The sequence below is a fragment of the Anabrus simplex genome, chromosome 5 (assembly GCF_040414725.1).
Source record: "Anabrus simplex isolate iqAnaSimp1 chromosome 5, ASM4041472v1, whole genome shotgun sequence".
Taxonomy (NCBI): domain Eukaryota; kingdom Metazoa; phylum Arthropoda; class Insecta; order Orthoptera; family Tettigoniidae; genus Anabrus; species Anabrus simplex.
In genome coordinates this window covers 324,652,456-324,676,184 of record NC_090269.1, presented here as the reverse complement: position 1 = coordinate 324,676,184, position 23,729 = coordinate 324,652,456, and the positions used below count along the sequence as shown (strand labels likewise).

General features: G+C 37.1%; 1 protein-coding gene across 2 annotated transcripts in view; it reads left to right on the top strand.

Moving 5' to 3' along the window:
• LOC136874050 (dymeclin) overlaps window positions 1–23,729 on the top strand; it is a 276,206-nt gene that overhangs the window by 84,080 nt on the left and 168,397 nt on the right. For both annotated transcript variants that reach the window (XM_067147559.2, XM_067147560.2), the window contains exon 5: window positions 23,167–23,271. In XM_067147559.2, coding sequence (XP_067003660.1) covers window positions 23,167–23,271 — 105 coding nt within the window. The remainder of the gene's footprint in view (window positions 1–23,166; window positions 23,272–23,729) is intronic.

Below are 23,729 nucleotides of genomic sequence, written 5' to 3'. Positions count from 1 at the left end.
TCAGTTAGGTGGAAGTGTAGTAAGCAGTCTGGCCTATGCACGACTTAGTCTTAATGGCAGATTGTGCTGAAAGCCTGCAGTCTAATATCTTGGAACTTGAAAATAGGTGCAATGAGTATGATATGAAAATCAGCCTTTCGAAGACTAAATTAATGTCAGTAGGTAAGAAATTCAACAAAATTGAAGGTCAGATTGGTGATACTAAGCTGGAACAGGTAGATAATTTCAAGTATTTAGGATGTGTGTTCTCCCAGGATGGTAATATAGTAAGCGGGATTGAATCAAGGTGCAGTAAAGCTAATGCAGTGAGCTCGCAGTTGCGATCAACAGTATTCTGTAAGAAGGAAGTCAGTCCCCGGACGAAACTATCTTTACATCGGTCTGTTTTCAGACCAACTTTGTTTTATGCGAGTGAAAGTTGGGTGGATTCAGAATATCTTATTCATTAGAAGTAACAGACATGAAAGTAGCAAGAATGATTGCTGGTACAAACATGTGGGAACAATGGCAGGAGGGTACTCGGAATGAGGAGATAAAGGCTAAGCTAGGAATGAACTCGATGGGTGAAGCTGTACGCATAAACCAGCTTCAATGGTGGGGTCAGGTGAGGGGAATGGAAGAGGATAGGCTACCTAGGAGAATAATGGACTCTGTTATGGATGGTAAGAGAAGTAGAGGGAGACCAAGATGACGACGATTAGACTCAGTTTCTAGTGATGTAAAGTTGAGAGGTATAGAGGTAAATGAGGCCACAGCACTAGCTTGCAAATAGAGGATTGTGGCAACATTTAGTAAATTCACAGAGGCTTGCAGTCTGAACGCTGAAAGGCATAACAGTCTATAATGATAACATATGTATGTATGTTTAAATTGTCATTACAATTTATCTCATTTCATACCATTAAGGGCTGATGACCTAAATGTAGGCCCCTTTAAACAACATGCATCATTAGCAGCAGCAATCAGCTGGTGGTGGTCTCAAGGATGACAGAATCACTAATGTAATGCTTTATATTTCATCATTTCCACATATCAATGCCGGCTGTGAGATTATTTTTAGGCATAAGGACAAAAACTGGATTCAGATCAAAGCTTCTCGAAAAAGAATTCTGGAAAAAAATTAAACCTTAAAAACCCGTTCAGCAAGGCCTGTGCTCTTGAGCATAAATCTTGTTCAAAAGTTTATGAAGAGGCCTAAGGCAGTTGCAGTGGAGAGTCATGTGTTCTAAAGCTGAGATACGTGCAGTATATCAGTATTTATAAAATACATGCAATATTTGAGAATTTATAAATAAATAAATTAATTAATTAATCAGAGAAATTACATAGTTGAGTAGTATAATATGTTAAATATTCTTCAAAGTCACGTCATCAATGATGTGTCGTAACATGTTGGGATATGCTGTAAAAAAATCTCCTGATTTTTGACTTTTGAATGTTGGCACTTTGCATACCTGTAAAAAAGTGAATAAATAAATATTAGTAACAGAAGGATATGAACATTCTAGAAGAATATTCTCAGTATTTTTGTAATCAAATCGCTTTCATTCATGTGTATATGAGTACAATATTGTTTACATTGCATGAACTTGTCAATGATTGTGTATGAGTGATATTATGAACAAGTGTGACAAATGACATGGATTTTGAAGTCCATTATTGACACTTTTAGTAGAATTTGAGATAAAAAGTAAGACAAGTACATAGAAAAAACAAAATTCATTAACAACAATGGAATACATGACCCCTTGCATGATCCAACAAATTGAAATTAGATAAAACAAGCAATCCAAAAAATAGACCTTATTCTCAAAAAGCAGGGAAAAGATAGACCATCAAAAAATCATCATCTTCACACTATGAGCCCTCCCTGAAATATGTAGACTTGTGTCCCATATGACCAATAGTAAATTTCAAAGACGTGCCAAGCAAGTGTTAGCAATTAAGGGTTAGAAACTTCATTTTGATTGGTCTGTATTGAACTGAGATTGCATATATATTTAAGTAAAGTTTACAATTCCACCTATTCAGTACAATATAAATACAGTACTACTATATTGTATTGAATAGGTGGAATCGTAAATTACTGAAGAAAATGGAAATTGCAACACCGAGAAGGAGTGGTGCTACATTGCTGCAATTCAACATGCACTTCGAGTGTTCGGTTGTGATTCGATGATTACACTTTCAGGTCCCTCTGACCGCAGGTTTGGACAACAATCAATACAGGATGTGCCCACCACGAGCTGCAATACATTGATGAATTCGTCGAGGAATGGAGTCAATAAGGCCCTGGATTGCTTCCTGAGGAATTGTGGCCCATGCTTGCTGCACTGCATGGGTCAGTTGTTCCATAGTTGTTGGTGTCTGAGGACGGTTGGCCAGTTGTCGACCGATCATGTCCCACACATGCTCAATAGGACTGAGGTCCGGGGATCTGGTGGGCCGTTCTAAGGTTGTGATGTCATGGAGAGCTTCTCTGGAGATGTATGCAGTGTGAACCCGGGCATTGTCCTGCTGATACATCCCATTAGCAATGATCGCCATCATAGGGACAACCACTGGATTGAGTACCCTATCAACGTACTGTCGTGCAGTCATAGTGCCCTCAACAAGCACTAGTTGTGATTTCACATTAAAGCCAATAGCTCCCCAGACCATAATGCTTGGTGTTGGCCCTGTGTGCCTCTCGACAATAAGATCTGGGCAGCCCCTCTCCCTGGTACGTCGGCGCACACGATTCCGGCGATCACTGCGGGCAAGACAGAAGCACGATTCATCTCTAAAGACGACCCCATGCCATTTGTCGACCCACGTCGATCTTTCTCGACACCAGGCCAGCCTTACATGACACTGTTGTGGGGTCAGTGGAACACCTTCTGCAGCGACATGGGTTCATAAGCCAGCTGCACGCAGGTGATTACCAGCTGTTTGTTTTGTAACGTGGGGTGCCACAGCTGCTCGAATTTGCGCTGCTGTTGCATGGGGTTCCATCGGGGTCATCTGAATGATGCGGCGATCCCCTCTCACAGTTGTCTGTCGTGCTGGGCCTGTGCCAGGTCTACAAGTGTGGGTACCTTCATTTGACCACTGCTGCCATACACGTTGTACTATTGATGCCTGTCGGCCAACACGTGCAGCGACAGTCCTTAGCGATAATCCAGCCTCACACAGCCCAATTATCCGAGCCCCCTCAAACGGTGACAATTGTTGATAGCGTGCTCTTCTCTGTCGCCGTGGCATGTTTGATGGGGAACACTTCACTGCACAGACTGCAAGTCAACTACGCTACACCAGAGTCTGTATACTGGAGTTGATTCCTCCGCGACCAATCACGTGGGGAGACCTGTAGCAACAATCCAGTGGGTCTGAAACTTTGATTGTTTACATACCTACATGGCATCGTTCCATACCTTGAAAATCAACACAAACGACCAATGCCTTCATGGTGTTGAAATTTCTTTTTTCTTAAGTGTAAATAAATATATGTGTGTTAGCAAACCACTCAACCAAATGCTAAAGAAAAAAATATTTATCAAAGAAGAACTAAGTAAAGAAGTAACTAAGCTAAACATAACAAATTGCGCAATAATAATAATAATAATAATAATAATAATAATAATAATAATAATAATAATAATAATAATAATAATAATATTTTTATGTTGCATGAACTACTTTTAATGGTTTATAGAGATGCTGAGGTGCCAGAACTTTGATCCGCAGGAGTTCTTTTATGTGCCAGTAAATCTACCGACATGAGGTTGACGTATTTGAGCACCTTCAAATATCACCAGACTGACCCAGGCTCGAACCTGCCAAGTTGGGAACAGCAGGCTAACGCCTCAACTGTCTCAGCCTGGCTAAGAGCACAAGAATTATATCCTTTGACATTACCAGTATTTACACTAATGTACCAATAGAATAATCAATTAAAACCATCTAAAAGACTATTCACTACACGAAGCAAAATGAGCAGTTAACCTTCTGAGAACAACTTTATGTCATTTCAAGCCGTCTCTCCCCTGACAGCTCGTAATATTCTGCTTAGTCAAGCTGTTCATTTCCTGACCCCCAAGTCTTCTCAGTCCAAAGTTTACAGCATTTTTATAACACTGCTGTTTGGTTAGAAATCACCCAACACAAATAATTCTGCTTCCCTTAGGATATTTTCTTCCAGTTCTCAAATCAGGTAATCCTGGTGAGGATCCCATACAGTAGAACCCTGCTCTAAGAACATTGAAAACAATTTCTTAACTAACCATCTATCTAAAGGAATCCTATACTGGAGTAGATGCGTAGATGGCATAATGTACACATATGACATTGATGTCACAAAAATGTGCAGCACTTATTAAACACACTGAATGCCTTGTACAGGTCAATCAGATTTACAGTGAAACCAAAATATAACAAGATCAAACTTTTAGACATCACTGTTAGTAGAGAAACCAACAACCTGTCTTGCAAAATATACAGGCAATCTACTTAGACTTCACATACAGTAGACAATGGATCCAATCACCAAAAACACTCAAATTAGCTGGAATGATGAAACAGTGCAGTGATCTGCTAATAGACTGAAATAAATACCAACTTAAAAAAAAACTCATTTAATAAATATAATTTAAGAATTACGATAGGTATGTTAATAGTTAAGGTGGAAATGAATAACAACAAATCAATTCTCTACTGTTAACTCAAATTGTGCCTCCAATATTTCCAGATAAATACTTTCAGCAGGATAAGTGCACACAAATTACTAAATTAATTACTAGAAGGCATAAACATAATTAATTCCTCAAATAAACATATCACTCATGTCTCAATAATTCAGTGTTCAAAATTCATGAACTACAGTTATGCAAGTCTATTCCAGATGAGATCCCATATGTGCATATCATAACCATCAGATTAGAACAAAATCTTTCATTATTAACCATAAGGGAATGATAATAAATGATATTTAAAAAAAGCATATGACCAACACCGGTTAGTATTCTGCAGCAATTGCAAATCACTTGAATACAGAACAAAATAATTGTCTAGTTTCAATTATTTTAAGCCTACAGTGGTTTTCATTTCCTTTCGTTATACCCTTCGAAATATATAAGTATTATATTAACTATAAAATAATAGTAATAATAATAATAAATAGTTCTTTGAAATAGAAAGACAAACTTCTACATTAACAAAAATGTCTGGCGAGAAACTTCTCAACCATTATAAGACTAAATGTTGACCACCAAATGATTAATTCAAAAATGTTAGTGTAAATTTAGAAAATCTGGTCAACATTAAAATACAAGGTTATGCAAAAGTTGGACCCACTTTAATTAATTTGTATTTCACAAAATATACATTGGACATGAACAGTCTGCATACCAATGAACAGTGGGAGGTTCAAAATTTTGTTGACCACAAATGTTCAATATGTCCCGCCTGTGCTGCACGGCAAACATTTAAGCAATAGCCAAACTCGTTCCACACGTGAGAAAGCACGTTTTGTATCACTGAGTGCAATGCGGGAGTGATATGATTCTGCAGGTTGGCCAGAGTTGTTGGTAGAGGTGGGGCATAAACTGTGTCCTTATCTTAGCCCCGTAGGAAAAAATCACATGGTGTGAGATTGGGTTATCTTGGTGGCCAGAAGTGTAGAGCCAGGTCTTCCTTTCCTAGACCTATCCATCGCTGAAGAAGGGATTGATTTAATAGTCTTTGGCCATCAAGGTGCCAGTGTGGCAGAGCTCCATCCTGTTGGAAAATGAAGTCTTGTGAATCTTCGGTAAGTTGAGGAAAAAGCAATTGTTCCAACATATCCAGGTACGTTATTCCACTTACAGTGCATTCCACAAAAAAGAATGGTCCATACACTTTTGTTCGTGATAAGGCACAGAACACATTTAGCTTTAGCAAGTCTCTCTCGTGTTCAGACCCCATATGCGAGTATTGTGTTTATTCATGTGTGCACTAAGATGGAACGTAGTTTCATTGCTAAAAATTATGCGCGATAGAAACACATCATCTTCCATCATTTCTAGCATATCACCACAAAATTCAATACGCTTGGTTTTGTCATTCGGACGGAGAGCGCGCACAAGTTGTAAACGATAAAGCTTGTACACCAAATGCCATCTCAGAACACGCCATACTGTTGTTTGGGATATTCCTAGTTCTCTACTAGCTCTATTAGTTAACTTACCAGGGCTAAGAACATAATTTCCTTCTATTTGTCTGACAATCATTCTCTGACACACTCGGTCGGCCCAGGCTTTTTCCTTTGCAGAGACATTCAGTTTCATCTTATGCTTTTACTAGTTGGTGGTTAAATGCCGAATCAGAGACTAAAAGCCTGCTGCACTGTAACTACCAACTCGCATTTTGCAAACTCAAGAACTCAGAAAACCTTATGCTGCATATTAGCCATCTTATACACAACTGATGGTGAAGCAAGCTGGCGTGAGTACCCAAGCAGCCGTTTTATGCACCTATCACCCTAGCATCCGTGTACGCAACTATTACTGCTCAAACTGTGGGGTCAACGATTCTATGAACCTTCCATTTTTCATCGGTAGGCCTATGCAGATGAATTATGTATTAAAAATCGTCCCAAAAGTTATGAATAAGGCAGAGGACCCCCCCCCCCCCCTCACAAATGTGGATTTTCACATGCGAGCGTCTATATAAGATGACAAATCCGGACAAACAGAAACAGTAATGGAGGACTAATAAGTACGGCCATCAGGAATGTCTCGCTAGCAAGACGGAGTGGGAAATGGAACTAGACCCATGAACATTCAACAGATGGGGAAGGATAAAATTGCTCACAGTTATAACGTGGACATAAAGTTCCTTAAGATTTTGTGCCAAAATGATTACGAAGGTTATGCCAAAAGTTTTTAGCAGCGTGTAAACCATAATTCTGAGGACAACGGGATTATTTTCATTTGAAAGAGCGATGTTTTTCGACCTTGGTACATGCGCGCGCAACCCCTCCTAGTGGTAGTTCCTCCACAGCGAGGGAAGAAAACACAGGCAGTGCTGAGTCAGACACGGTGCAAGATGGATCTGTCGCACTGCGATTTTCAACCGATGATTTTTTATGATTATAAAAAGAAATTAAGTGCCGAAGAATGCCATTCTTCTTTGCTGCGCGTTTTTGGTGAGGCTGCCCCTTCTAGAGCCACAGTTGGAAATTGGTTTTGCGAGTTTTCAAGGGGTCGGCAGTCAATTGAAGATGAACCTCGTCCTGGTCGCCCAGCAACAGCTGTGACTCAAGAAAATTGATGCTGTGAGGGAAATGATCAAAGCCAGATCCACATCTTACATTTTGTGACATTGAAGGTACCTTAAATATTGGGTCAAGAGCAGTGCAGACCATCGTTCACGACTATTTAGGCCTTACCAAAAGATGTGCCCTTTGGGTGCCACATTCCCTGATAGAAAGCCAAAAGATGGAGAGAGTGGACTGGTGTCATTTCATGCTAGAAAAATTCAATGGAGGGCAGTCTGAAGACATCTACGGTATCATCACAGGTGATGAAACATGGGTCCACCATTATGACCCTGAAACAAAGAGACAGTCTTCTGTGTGGTGCTTTTCAGGGGAGGAACCACCCACAAAAGTTCAACGAAGTTGGAGCTCTGGAAAGAAGATGGTGGCAACTTTTTTTTTACGAAAATGGGGCATCTCACCTCTGTGACCTTGGACACACGTCGTACAGTCAATGCTGAATGGTATGTGAATGACTGTCTTCCCAAAGTCCTCGCCACTTGGAGGTCACAGCACCCAAAGTCCAAGAATGGGCACTTTCTGCTCCATCACGACAATATATCTGCACACAGGGCTGCCAGAACAATGGACTTTTTGGAAAGGGAAAAAGTGCGAGTGTTACCTCATCCCCCCTATTCACCTGACCTGGCCCCATGTGACTTCTTTCTGTTCTCTAAGACCAAGGAAAAAATATGTGGGCAGCGGTTTTCGTCAGATGAAGAGGCCATTGCAGCGTACGAGAGTGCACTAAGTGACATCCCGAATGAAGCTTGGACTGAAACATTTTCTAAGTGGTTTCAGAGAATGGAAAAATGTATACGTGCTAACGGAGAGTATCTTGAAAAGTTGTAATTGTTGTTTCACAAATAAATTTTTTTCCTCACACTCTACTAAAAACTTTCAGCATAGCCCTCTTATTATTATACAATCTTCCTGCAACAGCTGCTGGTTGCCCAAGGACATAGTCTACCTGAAAAACAATAATATATATTAGATGAATGGATTAGCTCTACACAAGATGGTATGACATTACATAAGAGTAGGCAAAGATTGAGACATGCCAAACATTTATCAGAGGTCCATAAACATCCTCGCCGGGCTGAGTGGCTCAGACGGTTAAGGCGCTGGCCTTCTAACCCCAACTTGGCAGGTTCGATCCTGGCTCAGTCCGGTGGTATTTGAAGGTGCTCAAATACGACAGCCCCGTGTCGGTAGATTTACTGGCACGTAAAAGAACTCCTGCGGGACTAAATTCCGGCACCTCGGCGTCTCCGAAGACCTTAGAAAAGTAGTTAGTGGGACGTAAAACAACTAACATTATTATTATTACATAAACATCCTCAAGATCATGGTGGAATTCTTTGGAGTAGAAATGGCGATGTTATAGATCAAATCTCTATTCAGCCCAAAGATATTGCAAAAGTTGACAAAAATTTTTAGGTATGGTCTCTCGAGCACCCAATGTCAATCCGATTACAGAGATTGAGGAGAGCTAGTACGTTTCCTTAAAGAAGTTCCCTATTTCTTCATAAATTCTACTTTTCTCTGCAACGATCTCCTCTGGCTGGTTTTCTTTAGTCAAATCTAATTGTTGGATCAATGATGAAACCTTTAGAACTGAATGGCTTAAAAGCAATAATGTCAATGCGTCAGTTGCTTCCTCTGTTGGAGAGACCATATACTTCTTCATAGACATTATAACCTTGTCCTCTCAAAGCGGTTAGTTATCATTGATCTGACTACATTATGGTGTGAGGTGCCTAGTAAATCACCATGTGGACAGGCTCCCAGGACATATTGAAGAGTTTCAAACTCTCTGTGTATGTAGTTTTAAGGAGGCTAATGATTTTGAATAACAGTATAGTTACAAACACCAATACACTCAATACAGTGATACACAGAGTAATATCGATATCAGTAATCACAACAGATTTTAGAATTGAAATACAGGCATTAAGAACAAATCACAAAAGAAAACAATCATCTGACACAGGGGATCAATTATTAAAGAAAAAAGAAAAAAAATACAAGAAAATTCACACCTTTAAACAACAGTACATAGTGTTCACTTACAAAAACATGAACATGTACAAGATAGTTAATATTTTCAAAAATCAAGAAATGGCCGTCAGATTGAAGAACACACTATAAAGACCCATCAACAAATGCAGCCTAAATAAAAAAGACCTTTTCTCCAAATCAGGAGTTCATGAACTATAGAGGAAATAAAAAGCAAATTTCCATACCAGATACAAAGAACACACAAAAAAAAGGTGTTAGATATAATTCAGAGAACACATATATGACAGCGCCCACTATTTTACGGATATCAACACAGATCTTAAATTTCACACATCAAAAATTCAGTATATATATTTTTTGCAACATCTGAAGCCATCTCTTTTCAGTTTTAACTCAGTTAATTTATAACTGTTAGGTTCTTCAGTCTGCTGAAACTAATTTTGATTAATAAATGTATAAACTATCTGAAAAGGAGAACATACGGTAACAGTATTATACTTCACATGTGAATATTGTGAATAATACTATTACCATAATTTATGTATTATACTTCACATGTGAATACTGTGAATAATACTATTACCATATGTATTATACTTCACACGTGAATGCTGCAAATAATACTACTACCATATGTTCTCTTTTTCAGATAGTTTAAAAATTCAAATGGTGATTTAGGGAGCTTATATGATATTTAACATAGGGTGATCTCTAGCTTCATCAAATCTTTCATTTTTGTAGTTCTTTAATGATGGTATTTCGAGTGTTTGCACTTGTGTTAACTGTTACATCCCGTTTCTAGTTAACAATACATACACATCTTCATCATTAAATGGAGTAATAACTCGTTTGAGACATTTGCAGTGAAAAAAGGTTAAAGTTATTTACATAATTGATGCTAAAAAATGTGTTAAAACCTAATGAAGACAAGAATGAAACAAATGAGACTTGACGGAAACAAACAAGAAGTGATTATGAAGAGGTTGTGGACCTCTTAGTCTAAAACTGCAGTGTGTTATAGTTAAAAAAAAACAAAAAAAACAACAGGACAAAATCACTGTGCTATAAATTCAAAATTACAGTCTGTCTCCGTTGAGTCACCATCACAAATAGTTAAATAAATAAATAAATAAATAAATAAATAAATAAATAAATAAATACAAACCCTGCCTCCATCTCTCGAACTCACCACCACTCCCCTTTCCCTCCTCACCCTACCAGCCTTGCACCCCCCCCCCCCCCCTTTCTCTCCTCCCATCCTCGCAAACACAGCTGAGCCAACAATAGACATGATCAGTAAGAACGGGACCGTTACATTTTAGAAGGTCAGGCCGTTTCGAGGGGACAGCTACTTAATAACTAAGTTAAAAAGTTTTCTTCACACTTATTTTTCACTTATTAGTCCAAGTTTCTCATACAACTTTGTTTTTTTCCATTACAGATTTGAACTTCTTTGGCAGTTTCCATTATGCATCACATACATATACCTGGCATATGTTATCTTCTCTAACATAGCTTCTCAATTTTTCGCTGCCCTCCTATTAAAAATAAAGCAAACACACCTAGACAACATTGGACACGATCATTGACAAAGGGACCGCTAAAATTGAGAAGGTCATGCCTTTCGAGAGTGCAACTATTAAAAAAATTTGAACTTCGTTGGCGGTTTTCCTCGATGTGTCACACACATTTTACCTGGCACATGTTTCCTCTCAAACTTAGTTTCTCAGGTTTTTCGCTCTGCTCTTAACTATTTGTGATGGTGACTCAATGGAGGCAGACTGTCATTTTGAATTTTTAGCACAGTGATTTTTGCCCTGTTTTTAAATTATAATACACCGCAGTGTTAGACTAAGAGGTCCACAACCTCTCCATAACCACTTATTGTTTGTTTCTGTCATGTCTCATTTGTTTTCATTCTTGTCTTTATTAGGTTTTAACACATTTTTAGCATCAATTATGTAAATAACTTTAACTTTTTTTTTTTTTACTGCAGATGTCTCAAAATAGTTATGACTCCATCTAATGATGGAAATGTATATATTGAATTGTTTTAATTCCGTTAGGTCTCTTTTTTTTTTTTCTTTCTTTCCTTCATTATATTTTAACACATTTTTTAGCATCTATTATGTAAATAACTTTAACCCTTTTTTCACTGAAGATGGCTCAAACAAGTTGAAACATGTTTGACTATTATTACTCCGTCTAATGGTGGAGATGTGTATGTATTGAATAGGAGGACATATTAAATTTACTTTGTAAAGTATATCGAGTAGGTCGCTCATTTGAACAAATCATCAAAATCTCTGTGAAGACTTCAGGAAATAGGCCTGTAAAAAAATGCATGGTTAAGTTAAATTAACGTGTCTCTAATTCATCTTTCTCACTACCAAAGCATGGCACACAGAAATAATGGGGTACGAAATTAATTTCTGGTAATCATCAATTGTAACCATCAATTCACCCTTGCTCATAAAGTGATCACATATTTGCAAATAAGGCTTGTTGTCCTAACTGTACTATTCCAACTGTGCGAAAACCAAACAAACTCATATACAGTCCAACATGAGCACTTCCTAACTTTCAAGGTTACTCTGTCATGAAATGACCCTTAGTATTACTCCACATGATTATATCTGCTTTAACATAAACCTAAATTGTCCCAGATTATTAGACGAAGACAAAGTCACCTCCGTACAGGCCATGAAGGCCCTTGGAGGAGAGGAAGGTAAAGGCTTCCACCATTGTTAACCGCAGCAAGTGATGGGGTAGAGTGGTTAGCTCTATGCCCGGCTGCCTTTGTCCCTAGGAATTAACCTGGTACTCATTTTTGGTGTAGGCTGAGTGAACCTCAGGGTCATATGCACCTCCGGAAGTGGAAATCTAATTTCTTAAATTTTACGACTTCCTGACGGGGATTCAAACCCACGTCCTTTTGGGCGAACCGAGCACGCCTTTACCGCCTCGGCCAGGCAGCCCCTTCCCAGATTATTATCTCATTTATTTTTGTTGTCATTATTGTTGTTATCATCATTACATTTATTTTCCATGCTTTCTTAGTAAAGGAAACAATACGATAGTCTAAGCCTCGTGGCTAATGCACAGAAAAAGTGTAGACTTAAATATCACGATACGCACAAACACTCAGTTTTAAATCCAGCAAAGCTTCAACACTTGCGTTAGTCACTTTGATTTAGTGAAAGGGGATGAGATTATTAGATCACATCAGGTTGTTGTTGTTGTTGTTGTTGTTATTATTATTAACTTACAATCTTAATGAGAAACCAGCTTGGCATAACAGAATAAATAAATTAAAGAAAGCAAATTATATAAATAAGACTACACACAATAAAAATAGCTTATCGATAGCAGCAAAATTAAGACATTATAAAACAGTCACACAGCCAGAAATAACTTATGCTAGTAAAACTATTTTTAAAACTACTCATACAGCAGAAACAGACAAAATACTTCAGGCAGAAAGAATAATAATTAGAACTTGCATAAATAAACAGTATCAAGTTAATGGACAATTGAGAATAGCATCAAATAAAACAGTTTATAAGGAAATTGAACCAGTATTGAACACAATTAGGAAAGAACGTATATCATTCTTTGGACATCTTATCAGAACATCTGACACCAGAATTAGCAGAAGAATAATTGAAAAATTATGGAATAGCAAGACCAAGATTAAATGGATCTCGGAAATTAAGGAGGATATTAAACAACTGCAAGTAACAACAGATGATCTCAGAAACAAAACAGAAAAATTGAGATAGAGTACTTCAAGACATACACACCAGGCTACACACCAAGATCAACAAAAGGTCTAATGGGAGGGTATTTTCAACAGAACAAAGGAAGGCAGCATCTCTCAGAATAAAAAAATATTGGGCTGATAGGAAATTAAGAAATCCTTTGTATAATTGACTACATTGGTCTAATGTAGGCCATAAATTGTAAATTAAATAAATAAATAAATTATTATTATTACTTACTTATTATTATCATCATTATGTTTTATTTCAACAATGAGTTAAGAAAAAATCTGTCCTGAAGACTTGATTAGGGTTGCACACTATTACACATAATATTCATGATCAAATGCAAGCAAAGTTTACATCAAACTATTAAGGAAGAATGAAAATAGAGAAATATCTACAGTCTATCCATATTGTTGTAACAGTAATCTATACAATTGAATGTCCCCCTGGAATAAGGGTCTGTGCCACAAAATTAAAATGTTCAGGAAACAGAAAAAAACTGTTGAATAATGAATGGGATAATGAAAAATATATATATTGGAATACATCAGATTACTTAAGGAACACTTGGAAATCAAATCAAAGCACTTTCTTACTTTGAAATCATGCAATAAGGGTCTAAACCACATTTTCACTGTTTGATAGTTTTACTTATTGTGAAGTGAATTACTTCAAATCACTATAATCCTCTGAATTCTTGAAGTATATAGTCACACATCTTCAGCAGGTCGTTCCTTTTTTATTTTCTTAATGGGCAGTGTTGAGCCGTAGAGTTGTGGCAATTCTTGAGACAGGAGGAGTGGCTGATTCTGTCTGTTCTTGACACCTTTAACTAAGGTATATCTTTCCCATGCCTTTGATGGCGAGACCCAGTGTTTACAGTTCACTGTGTCTTCTAGTATGGGTTAGAGCAAATTTCTTACTTTCATTGATCTGTCTCAGTCTTATCCTTGGCTTTTTGACAATATGAAAGTGACTGAGGTATGAGTTGTGCTAGTAATGCCGTTCCTTATGCAGCCAGTCCCAGTTATGAATGGTGTGAAAATGTTGCTCATAGGGTCAATTGTTGCATGCATTTCAGTGGGCTTGGCTGACTGATATGTAATAGCAACTTCTGTCTCGGTGAGGAAAGCAACAGCAAACTACCTCACTTCTCATTTCCCTAGTACGCCTCTTCAGTGATGCTTAGGCTATCTATGACAGCTGATGGCGGAGCTGTTGAGTATACAACCAGCCTTAGGGCCGAGGACTGAACGCACGTACGTACGTACGTACATACATACATACATACATATCTTTCCCAAGGAGCACTAAATTGTGGGATCTTTGCGTATACACAGATGTGGGGTCATCTTCAGAAAACTTCAGCCACATTGCTTCAGTAATCTTGAATTCAGGGTCATCGACCAACATTCCCTGTGGTTGGCTTAGGTCTTTGAAGGCAGAATTTTGGAACAGTTCTCGTGCATGGAAAGGTTCTTTATGTGTTAAACAATGACCAAATTTATTCTAAGGCTCTTCCTTAGCACAACATAACCTATTTATTATAGATCCTTATTCCACTCACCTGTTGTGGCCTCTTTTTTGCTTCTTTTGTAACTTTTCCTCGTTGCATCAGCCACATCCTTATTTTGTTTCCTTTTCCGTTCATTATCCTTCCAATTATCAATATTTATCTTCCTTTTTCTTGTTTTATTCAAGTTTTTTTAACTCGTTGGATGGAACATTCAACCCAGCGGCATCCATTTTGAATAAGTGGCATAGACCCTTCTTCCAGGCAAAGAAGTTTTGTAACAAACAAATTACCAATTTCTAATAAACATATGACTATCATAGTTCACATGCAATAACCTGAGATGGTATAGATCCTTATTCCGCAAAAAACTCAACTTGCTGAAAAGTGTGGCTTAGACCCTTCTTCTGGGGGTGCCTACAATTATAGAGAATGAAAGGTAGATCAAATTACAAAGTGGAAGCCCATGGGCCCCATATATATATTAAGTTCTACTGATGGTAGATATACTAGTTCAACTCATGGTCTCCTCCACTCCTGGGGTGGGGGGGGTGATTTCATCTTCAGGCTAGGGCATCACGTCAACCCGGGACCGGTTCTATCACCTATGAGTAAAGTGATCCATAACTTGTCTTCCATGTAAAACGGTATTTCCTTTCGACCACTCCCGCATAGTGCTGTTGGCATCATAAATCGTTACCCTGTGCATAATTTATCGGCTGCTTGGAGGGTCTTATAGGACTTCACCTGACAGGCAAGTTTTGAGAGCTGAACATTTTTAACTGTATTTTTGGTGACATACAGCTTAAATTAGCTTAGTATGTTGATAAAAACATACCATAACAGTGATAGGTATTGTATTGCAGGATTTTAATCATTAATGCTTCTCTTGTTATCAAAGGGTAGGAAGGGTCCACCTACTCAATACCATTAGAATGTACAATATACTGTACAATTGATACTGTGATCAATTGTCAATACAGACCGTAATGAAATTCATAACTTATGCTTCTGTTGAGTTGCAATTGTCACACTATCCTCTCTCATCTACAGTGTCTGGGACACATTGTATGTCAAACTTTCATGAAGATAAAATACAAAGGTACAAAATCAAAACCTATTTGGAAATCATCTCAAATGGGCTTTAATTTTCAATTTTCAAACACTAGGTATAACTTATTGTATGTATTATAACTAACACAACCAGTTTTCGTAACATAATGGCTAAGGCACTCCCTTCGTAACATGAGGTACCCAAGTATGAATGGTGGATTTTTTTACTTTTGTGTTTAGCTGTTGTATTCATCTGCATGCCCTTTTTCATATGTTCTTTTTTTTTGGATAATATATTCCATTCAAATTTTTAATCACTGTATTATATCTATTACAAAAATATTTGATGTATGTGCTTCTTATAGAAAGTGATGTTATGGTTAATTCCAGTCATCTGTATTTAGGACTGTCATGAAGGTGGAAGATTCCTTATCTGTTGTTTACTTAGCTTTTCTAATACTCACTGGAAATCTGTTAAACATTTCCCCTGATAAATTATTCTATTCCTTAATTCCTCTTTCTATAAATTAATATTTGCCCCAATTTGTTCTCTTGAATTCCAACTTTATCTTCATAAAGTTAAATGTTAGAATGAAATAAGTTATCATTAAAAGGAAGCATGCGGAACTAAACAAGGCCACAGAGCTAGTTTCAAATAGAGGATCGTGGAGGCACTTAACTAATTCACAGAAGTCTGCAGATCGAATGCTCAAAGCCAATAAGTCCATAAGGAAAATGTTTGTTTATATGCATACAGAAGCACATAACAGACACAGAGTTAAGAACAAAGGCAGAGAAGAAAAATATTTAAAATAAATGACAAAGCATAATTGAGACTCAAACCTGCATACTTTCTATTTCGGAGTAAGTACCTTGCCTACTCTACTACAAGAATGTTTGCCGAAACGCTGGCTTGCATGACAGCTTTTAACTGTTATAAGAAAATGTAAGCGTTAAAATCTCAAGATTTTAAGCCTTAATCTATATATATAATTTGAACATGTAACACAAAATTGTGAGAAAACCGCAATACTCGCACCTATGTGTTATACATCAAAAGAAAGGTCTCCATCTTAGGATTACTTGAAAAAGATTATTTCTTTCATTAAATCCTTTATTTGCATAAAATAGTCATGTATTGGAATAATTATGATGCTTAGGTCATTGCAGTTAATTGTATTCACTGGTAGATGGATGAAAGTTGTTTCTGCTGGTCTTGCTATGCCAGCTGGATAGAGGGCTCTGTGATATCAAGTTATTACCAGAATGTAAGATGTTGCTCCATGTTGGTTCTGATAAATGATGTATGACAAAATTATAAACAGAAGTCATTTTGGGTGATTCGAAGAATCAGGTAATTTATCTACCTAGGATTGTTTTGGTGTCTACTGACAGTAGCCTGCCTTTCAAATTCAAAGGCAGGCAGTTCCTGTTACGTCTTTGCTTTCACAACGACGATTAACAAAGCACAGGGTCAAAGTTTCATGAAAATGGGTAGTTGCTTATCTCAGTGCATTTTCAGCCATGGCATTTAGTAGAGTTAAAGCTGTGAAGGATGTCGAAAATTAACATTATAGCTACATCATATCAGGGTCAGTTCCCCAAGACTGAAGGGTATTTCACAAGAAACTTAGTTTACAATGAAATACTAAAATCGGTCAATGAATAGGAGAGTCAAATGCAATCATTTATGGTGGACTGTAGCCTACTTTATTAAAGAGCTTCATGACTGTTAAAAGCATGTACAAGAAGATCATGATAGGGCAATTGCCAAGGTTCAAAAATTCCATATTTTTAGTCACAATGAAAATGTAAGTTTGAAGGCAAATAAATGTCCTCTGGACTGTAGTTACTTTTCTCACACTTCATCATCAGATTCATTTTTAGTCTTTGTTCGCAGCTATTGCTGCGACAGGCCATTAGTAGGTATTGATTTTTAACCCACATAAATTAACCTAATGAAAGCTTGACATGAATCGTTGTCCATAACTCTACAAACAACTCTTAATATGCTTGTTGGTGGTAACCAACAGGTGCAAGACAATCAAAGTGAGCTTCATACATCTGACGATAGATGGCGCCTTGGTCAAAAGCGAGAAATCACTGAAAATCAGTCTGTGCAACCTCGTATATTGGTGTCTAGCTCCAGGTAGCTACCTAGTGCTTACGCGGAGGTGATAGCACGCAAGCCAAAGTACCAGGGTATTTACACCCCTGGGTAGTTTACCTCTTGCGTAGCTGCCATCTAGTTTACGAGCAGATGGTTGAAACCAGCCTTAGCTGGACGTCTCCATTCCATTCATCCAACCACAATTCCAGTGTTAGAAGATCATCTTTCCACTATGGCTTCAGAATGTAGTAACAGTTCCCCTTGGACATCTGAAAACTAAGATAAATTTCAGTCTTTGTCCACTTCCCGTAGTTTGTGATTTATCAGCAGAGCAACTACTCAACTTAGTATTCTTGCTAGCCTAGCAAGGTAAAGAGTGAGTACAGTCTCATACTAATACTCACTGAGGTTCACTTGCAGGCGTGACGTAGCTTGCAGAAGTCACTTGTCATTGTCTATAGTAGACATAATATAGAACAGTCTAGAAAAAATGTAATTTCCACACAAAAATGCACTCGGTTTCTAAAACATGCACACACATCATCATCTTTCTTGGCACATTACCAGCTGTTAGTTTCCTTCTATTTATAACATCAATAAAATAGACAGGATATTGCAGGTGTTCCATGACCTTGCCGCTCGGGTCTCATCTAATTTCAGCCTGTCCAAAGCACTCACCTGGTAGAGGTCATACTCGCAAACAGAAGTTAGCACGTAAAACTAGGATGGGGACAATATACAGTATATACATGTTTAAAAGAGATTTGATAGAATGTGAGGATATTCATGTAGAACGAAATATGTCATTCTGTTCCTAATATACCGGGTGGTCGGAAACAACGTGAACCGGTTATGTATTTTTTTCACCTTTGTAAACCGGTTATATAAGCGTTAGAGGGTTGCTCATGCTGATAAATAATTTGAACGAAATAATGCAATATCTTGCACCATTGTAATTTTTTCAGCTGCTGAAGGTAGCTAATCAGATCGCTTTGCAGGCGAATTGGTATGGGCTTTGCGCGGCAGTGTTGCTAAATCCGCAAGCGGCTTAAGCCTGGTTTGAGAGACATGCCGAGAAATCAGCATCAGACATAAACACACTATTGGTTTCAGTCTGTGTTACTGTAGTGTACTTGCTTAGGCTCGATCCTGTCAGCACGGAGGTCTGTATTCAAACCCCTCCCTGGCGAAGTTTTATTCCTTGACTGGTACTCTCATAATTAAAATTAATGAAATTATGTAATGGTTCCACCTTTTCAATACAGTAGAACCCCGTTTATCCGAAATAAAGGGAGTGGAACCACTTCGGTTGATGCATTTTTTTCGGATGACACATGGTAAATATTTTTGGAAGTTAAATGTTGAAATGAAAATGCATAAACTCTGTTAAGCAAAGGTGCATACTGTATATTAACATTAAAATGTTTACATAATGTCACTCATCGTATAAAAGCAGTCATTTTTTTCTGAATATTCTTGGTGCAGCGCTGTCGTGCAGCTATGTTACACCACAGTTTAATCAACCATACATCAGCTTGTGTATATTTATTGTTTTGTTCAACAAAGCGCAAAGCAATCTGAAATAATGAAACAATTTCTTTTGCAATGGGGTAAGAAAAGCATTGGAACTACGGTATAAAACCGCAAGGCCAGTGGAACGACCTGGGTGAAAGAAAAATATGAATGGTGAAGGGTCGCTGGACTTCCCTGGTTTCCTAACAGAAGCTGCAAATAGTCCAAGCAGTAAGGAAGATGAAACTCCTGCAACTGAAGCAACATTAACCACACTACATAATCTTCATGACGAATAATACAATACTGCCGCCGCCACCCCCACCACCACCCCCACCACCACCCCCACCACCACCCCCTCCACCACCAGTATTATCATGCAACGAACTAGATGGTAAGAAAGTGGTTTTTTTTTTAATGCTACACATGCATTCTTGTATAAGTCACGATATAAAAGGGTTTGCGCCTAGTAGCTCTCAGCACATATAGCAAGAGAATTACTAATATCGATGGCTAAGAACGAGAGGGTAAAAACAAAATATTAAAATATAATTTTGCCAGAGCATTTCGGTTAAGCGAAGTTCGGTTAAGCGGGGTTCTACTGTACATGTAAACTTAGTAATGTAAGGTTACATCACTAGTTGATCATAAACGGTACCAGTTTTGACCTCAAATTCCAGGTCATCATCAGCCGTTCACTTAAAAACAATGCACAGATAAATAACCAGTAATGTAGAAGATATAGTTATATAGTTTTTTCACCAGATGTATGTTCGTGTGGAGCAGTATAACACATGTGAATGTAGCACTAAGTTTTTATAATCTTGAAGAGAGAGCTCGTCGCCATAAGACCTATCTGTGTCGGCGCGACGTAAAGCCCCTAGCAAAAAAAAAAAAAAAAAAAAAAAAAAAAAAAAAAAAAAAAAAAAAAAAAAAAAAAACTTGAAGAGAAGAATAAATAGCTTGAGGAAATAATCTTGTAATCGTTAACAGACGTAAGTTTGTGTGGAGCAGTATAACACATGTGAATGTAGCACTATTTTTTAAAAGATTTTCAATCTTGAAGAGAAGAAGAATAAATAGCTCGAGGATCAGTCTTGTAATCGTTGCCAGACATAAGTTTGTGTGGGGGTAGTATAACACATGTGACTGTAGCACTATGTTTTAAAAGCTTTTAACATCTTGAAGAGAAGAAAAAAAAAAATTAATTAGCTTGAGGATCGGTATTGTACTCGTATGCTTGATGTATTAAGATGCAGTTGAATGGTCTTGTAATGCAGAACAGTTGACATTAAAAAACAAATGTGAAGAGAAATAAGTAAAAAAGTGCAGTATTAAAACAACTGAGAATCACAATTGACAAACGAAGGTTTCTTGAAGATGAGTGCTCAGGCAGTTCTTAACACTTTGAGTGCCAGCTGAAATTGCTTAGTACAGTGCTAAAAGTGCCAGGCCTAGTTTCCTAAATATGCAGAGGTTTGAATAAGTTTTCATAATTTTTTAACTACTGAAGTTAGTCACATGAATCCTTTTTGGGACGGTGCTCAACATTCCATTCTCCCATTTAGCATTCCCAAACTTTAAATATAATTAATGCAGAGTATGTGAAAAATCTATAACTTTTTCTGATTTCTTTTATTTTTTCAGTCTTGAGAGCCAAAAAATGGCACTAAATATGATTTTTCAGTCTTATACCCAAATTGAAAACACAGAATAGTTAATAATTGACAGAAATTACAACATTTCATCTATCTGACTGTTCTTTTAGAATTGGCAAATAAATGAGCAAAGTACTACACTGCATGAAAAAGCACTATGATAAAAAGACAACATACTAACTACAAGAAGAGAATGAAACAAATCACAATAACACTGCTTAGGACACTGTACTTCAATGAAAAGCATTTTAAACTGAGGTGGATTATCCTCACCTACCTTTATTTCCTTCCAGTCATCAATGTTTTCGTCATCACTATCACTGATATTATGACCATTTGCACCATTATCATTTTCCTGATATGTTCCTGAGTCACTATCACTATTATCAAACTCACTTTCACATTTTTCACAGTTCGAGAAAACTTCCCCTTCCTCTGAGGATTCACTTAAAACAGTGCTAATTTCTTGTTCAAGCCGAGCACGTTTACTGCTGGACGCCGCCATGTTTTATGTCAGTCAGCTGTTACTCACTCCAAAGAAAATTTAATATTTCAAAGTAAAATAACTACAGACTCTTCCAAGTGGCCAAATGAGGAAGCTAGAGGACCCTGCTATTGTTCTGAACCAAAAATGAAATTTTAATTCCCAGTTAAATGTGGAAAAGAAAGAAATAAAGTGGTTAATGGAAGTCATAATAGGTGGATAGACTTTAAAAGGCAATGAAATAAGTGGATAAAGAATATAGTATATAATACATATTGTATAGCATTATATATAGTAAGGGGTTGAATTTGGAAATGAATAATAGAGCGGAAAGTGTGATGGAGAGTGAAAAGAGGAAAGGACGGAAGAGAGAAATAAGGGAAGAGTAGTAGATTTAAGGTTGGGCAGGTGGGTGGGGTATTGGTGGTAAAAGATGTGGGTAGGAACTATGCAAGACATGAAAAATTGAGTTCGGGTTTAAAGATTTAACATTTTAAAAAATTAAATGAGAAAATCGAAAAGAATATTAGGTTTCTCAGAAATGTCCTTGAAATTGAAATTAGTGGTTAAAATGCTGATCAAGGTGAATGAAACAATTTTCAGTTGTGTTACATAGGGGGCCTTTGTTAATTACCGGTATTTCAAGTATTTGGATGTCCTGTTCTATTTTGGTGAAGTTATGTTTAGAGTCATGTATATGTTGTCCTGCTGCATATACATGACTCTAAAGACAAGACTATTAAACTGCATCTTCATACATCAAGCATACGATTACAATACTGATCTTCGAGTTATTTATTTTTCTTCTCCTCTTCAAGATTGAAAAACTTTTAAAAAATAGTGCTACATTCACATGTGTTATACTGCTCCACATGAACTTACGTCTGTTAACGATTACAAGATTGTTTCCTCGAGCTATTTATTTTTCTCTTCAAGATTGTAAAAACTTTTAAAACACAGTGCTACATTCACATGTGTTATACTGCTCCACACGAACTTACGTCTGGTTAAAAAACTATATCTTCTACATTACTGGTTATTTATCTGTGCATTGTTTTTAAGTGAACGGCTGATGATGACCCAGAATTTGAGGTCAAAACTGATACTGTTTATGATCAACTAGTGATGTAACCTTAGAATACTAAGTTTACATGTATTGAAAAGGTGGAACTATTACATAATTTTATTAATTTTAATTGTGATCTCAGTTCAGTACGGACCATAATGAAATTCTTATCTTTCAATGGTACTCTCATGTCGGTCTTACAGGTATAGTGTTTTTACAGACTGAAAAAACTTGATGAAAGGTCCTTCATAGTAAAATTATTTTTAAGCTTGATATGATGATATATTGACTCCCTTCAGAAGTTTGATAAACCTATACACTATTTTGATCCTCACTCAACAGTATGTTAATAGAAATGACAAACTCAACATATCCTCTCTGAGGCAAACTCTTATTGAAAGGTTTGAATTAAAAAAAATAAAAAAATAAATAAATAAATAAATAAAAAAAAACTGTTTTTGGTGATTAATTAATTTTGTGAATTTATCCTTAAGGGGCAACAAATAGACAGTGCATATTGGATGATTTATAGAACTATACATAAGTGGCTGACCAATATTGAAATGTACCAAACTGTTTACTTACTAGCCAGAGATTGTGTAATCAGAATAAGGCTCTATTTCGCTGCTTCCTAGCTTTGTCTTAATGTACAATTTTAAAAACTTGTATGATGCATATAGTAGATATTTAACTTCTTGCTCTTTGCAGGGACTTCACATACCCCATTCATCTGGAGGCTGTCAACTGTCTACTGATCCTTTTGTCAGTACAAATGTACTCTCAGAAGCCCGCTTCCAAATCATATATATACCGGTAAGGACTCGTAGAAGTTTGAAAATACCTGTAAAAGGAAATACACAACTCGTCTTGGGAAACTTCGACTACTGCATAACTTAACAGTCTAAAATAATCTGAACACTTTTCACCATTATGCACCATCTCAAAACAAGCAATTTAACATCCGTTCCTGTGAATAATCTGCACAGTTTTCACCATTATGCACCATAACATGTTCACTGTTTCCAAACAAGCAATTTAACATTCGTGCCTGTGATATAGATGATTGAAGATGTAGTTCTGAATAATAATGTAAAAATAGTCAATGATACTTCCTGTCTTGCCTTTATTGGAACTGTTTCTTAATTTTAATGTCATTCTTGTTAAGATCTGCTTAGTTTAAGATGTATAGTAGGAGTCCATTTTAGGGACAGTTCATAACGGTGAAAAATGTACTCACTGTGGTGGATTGTCATTATATCCGAAAATCCAGA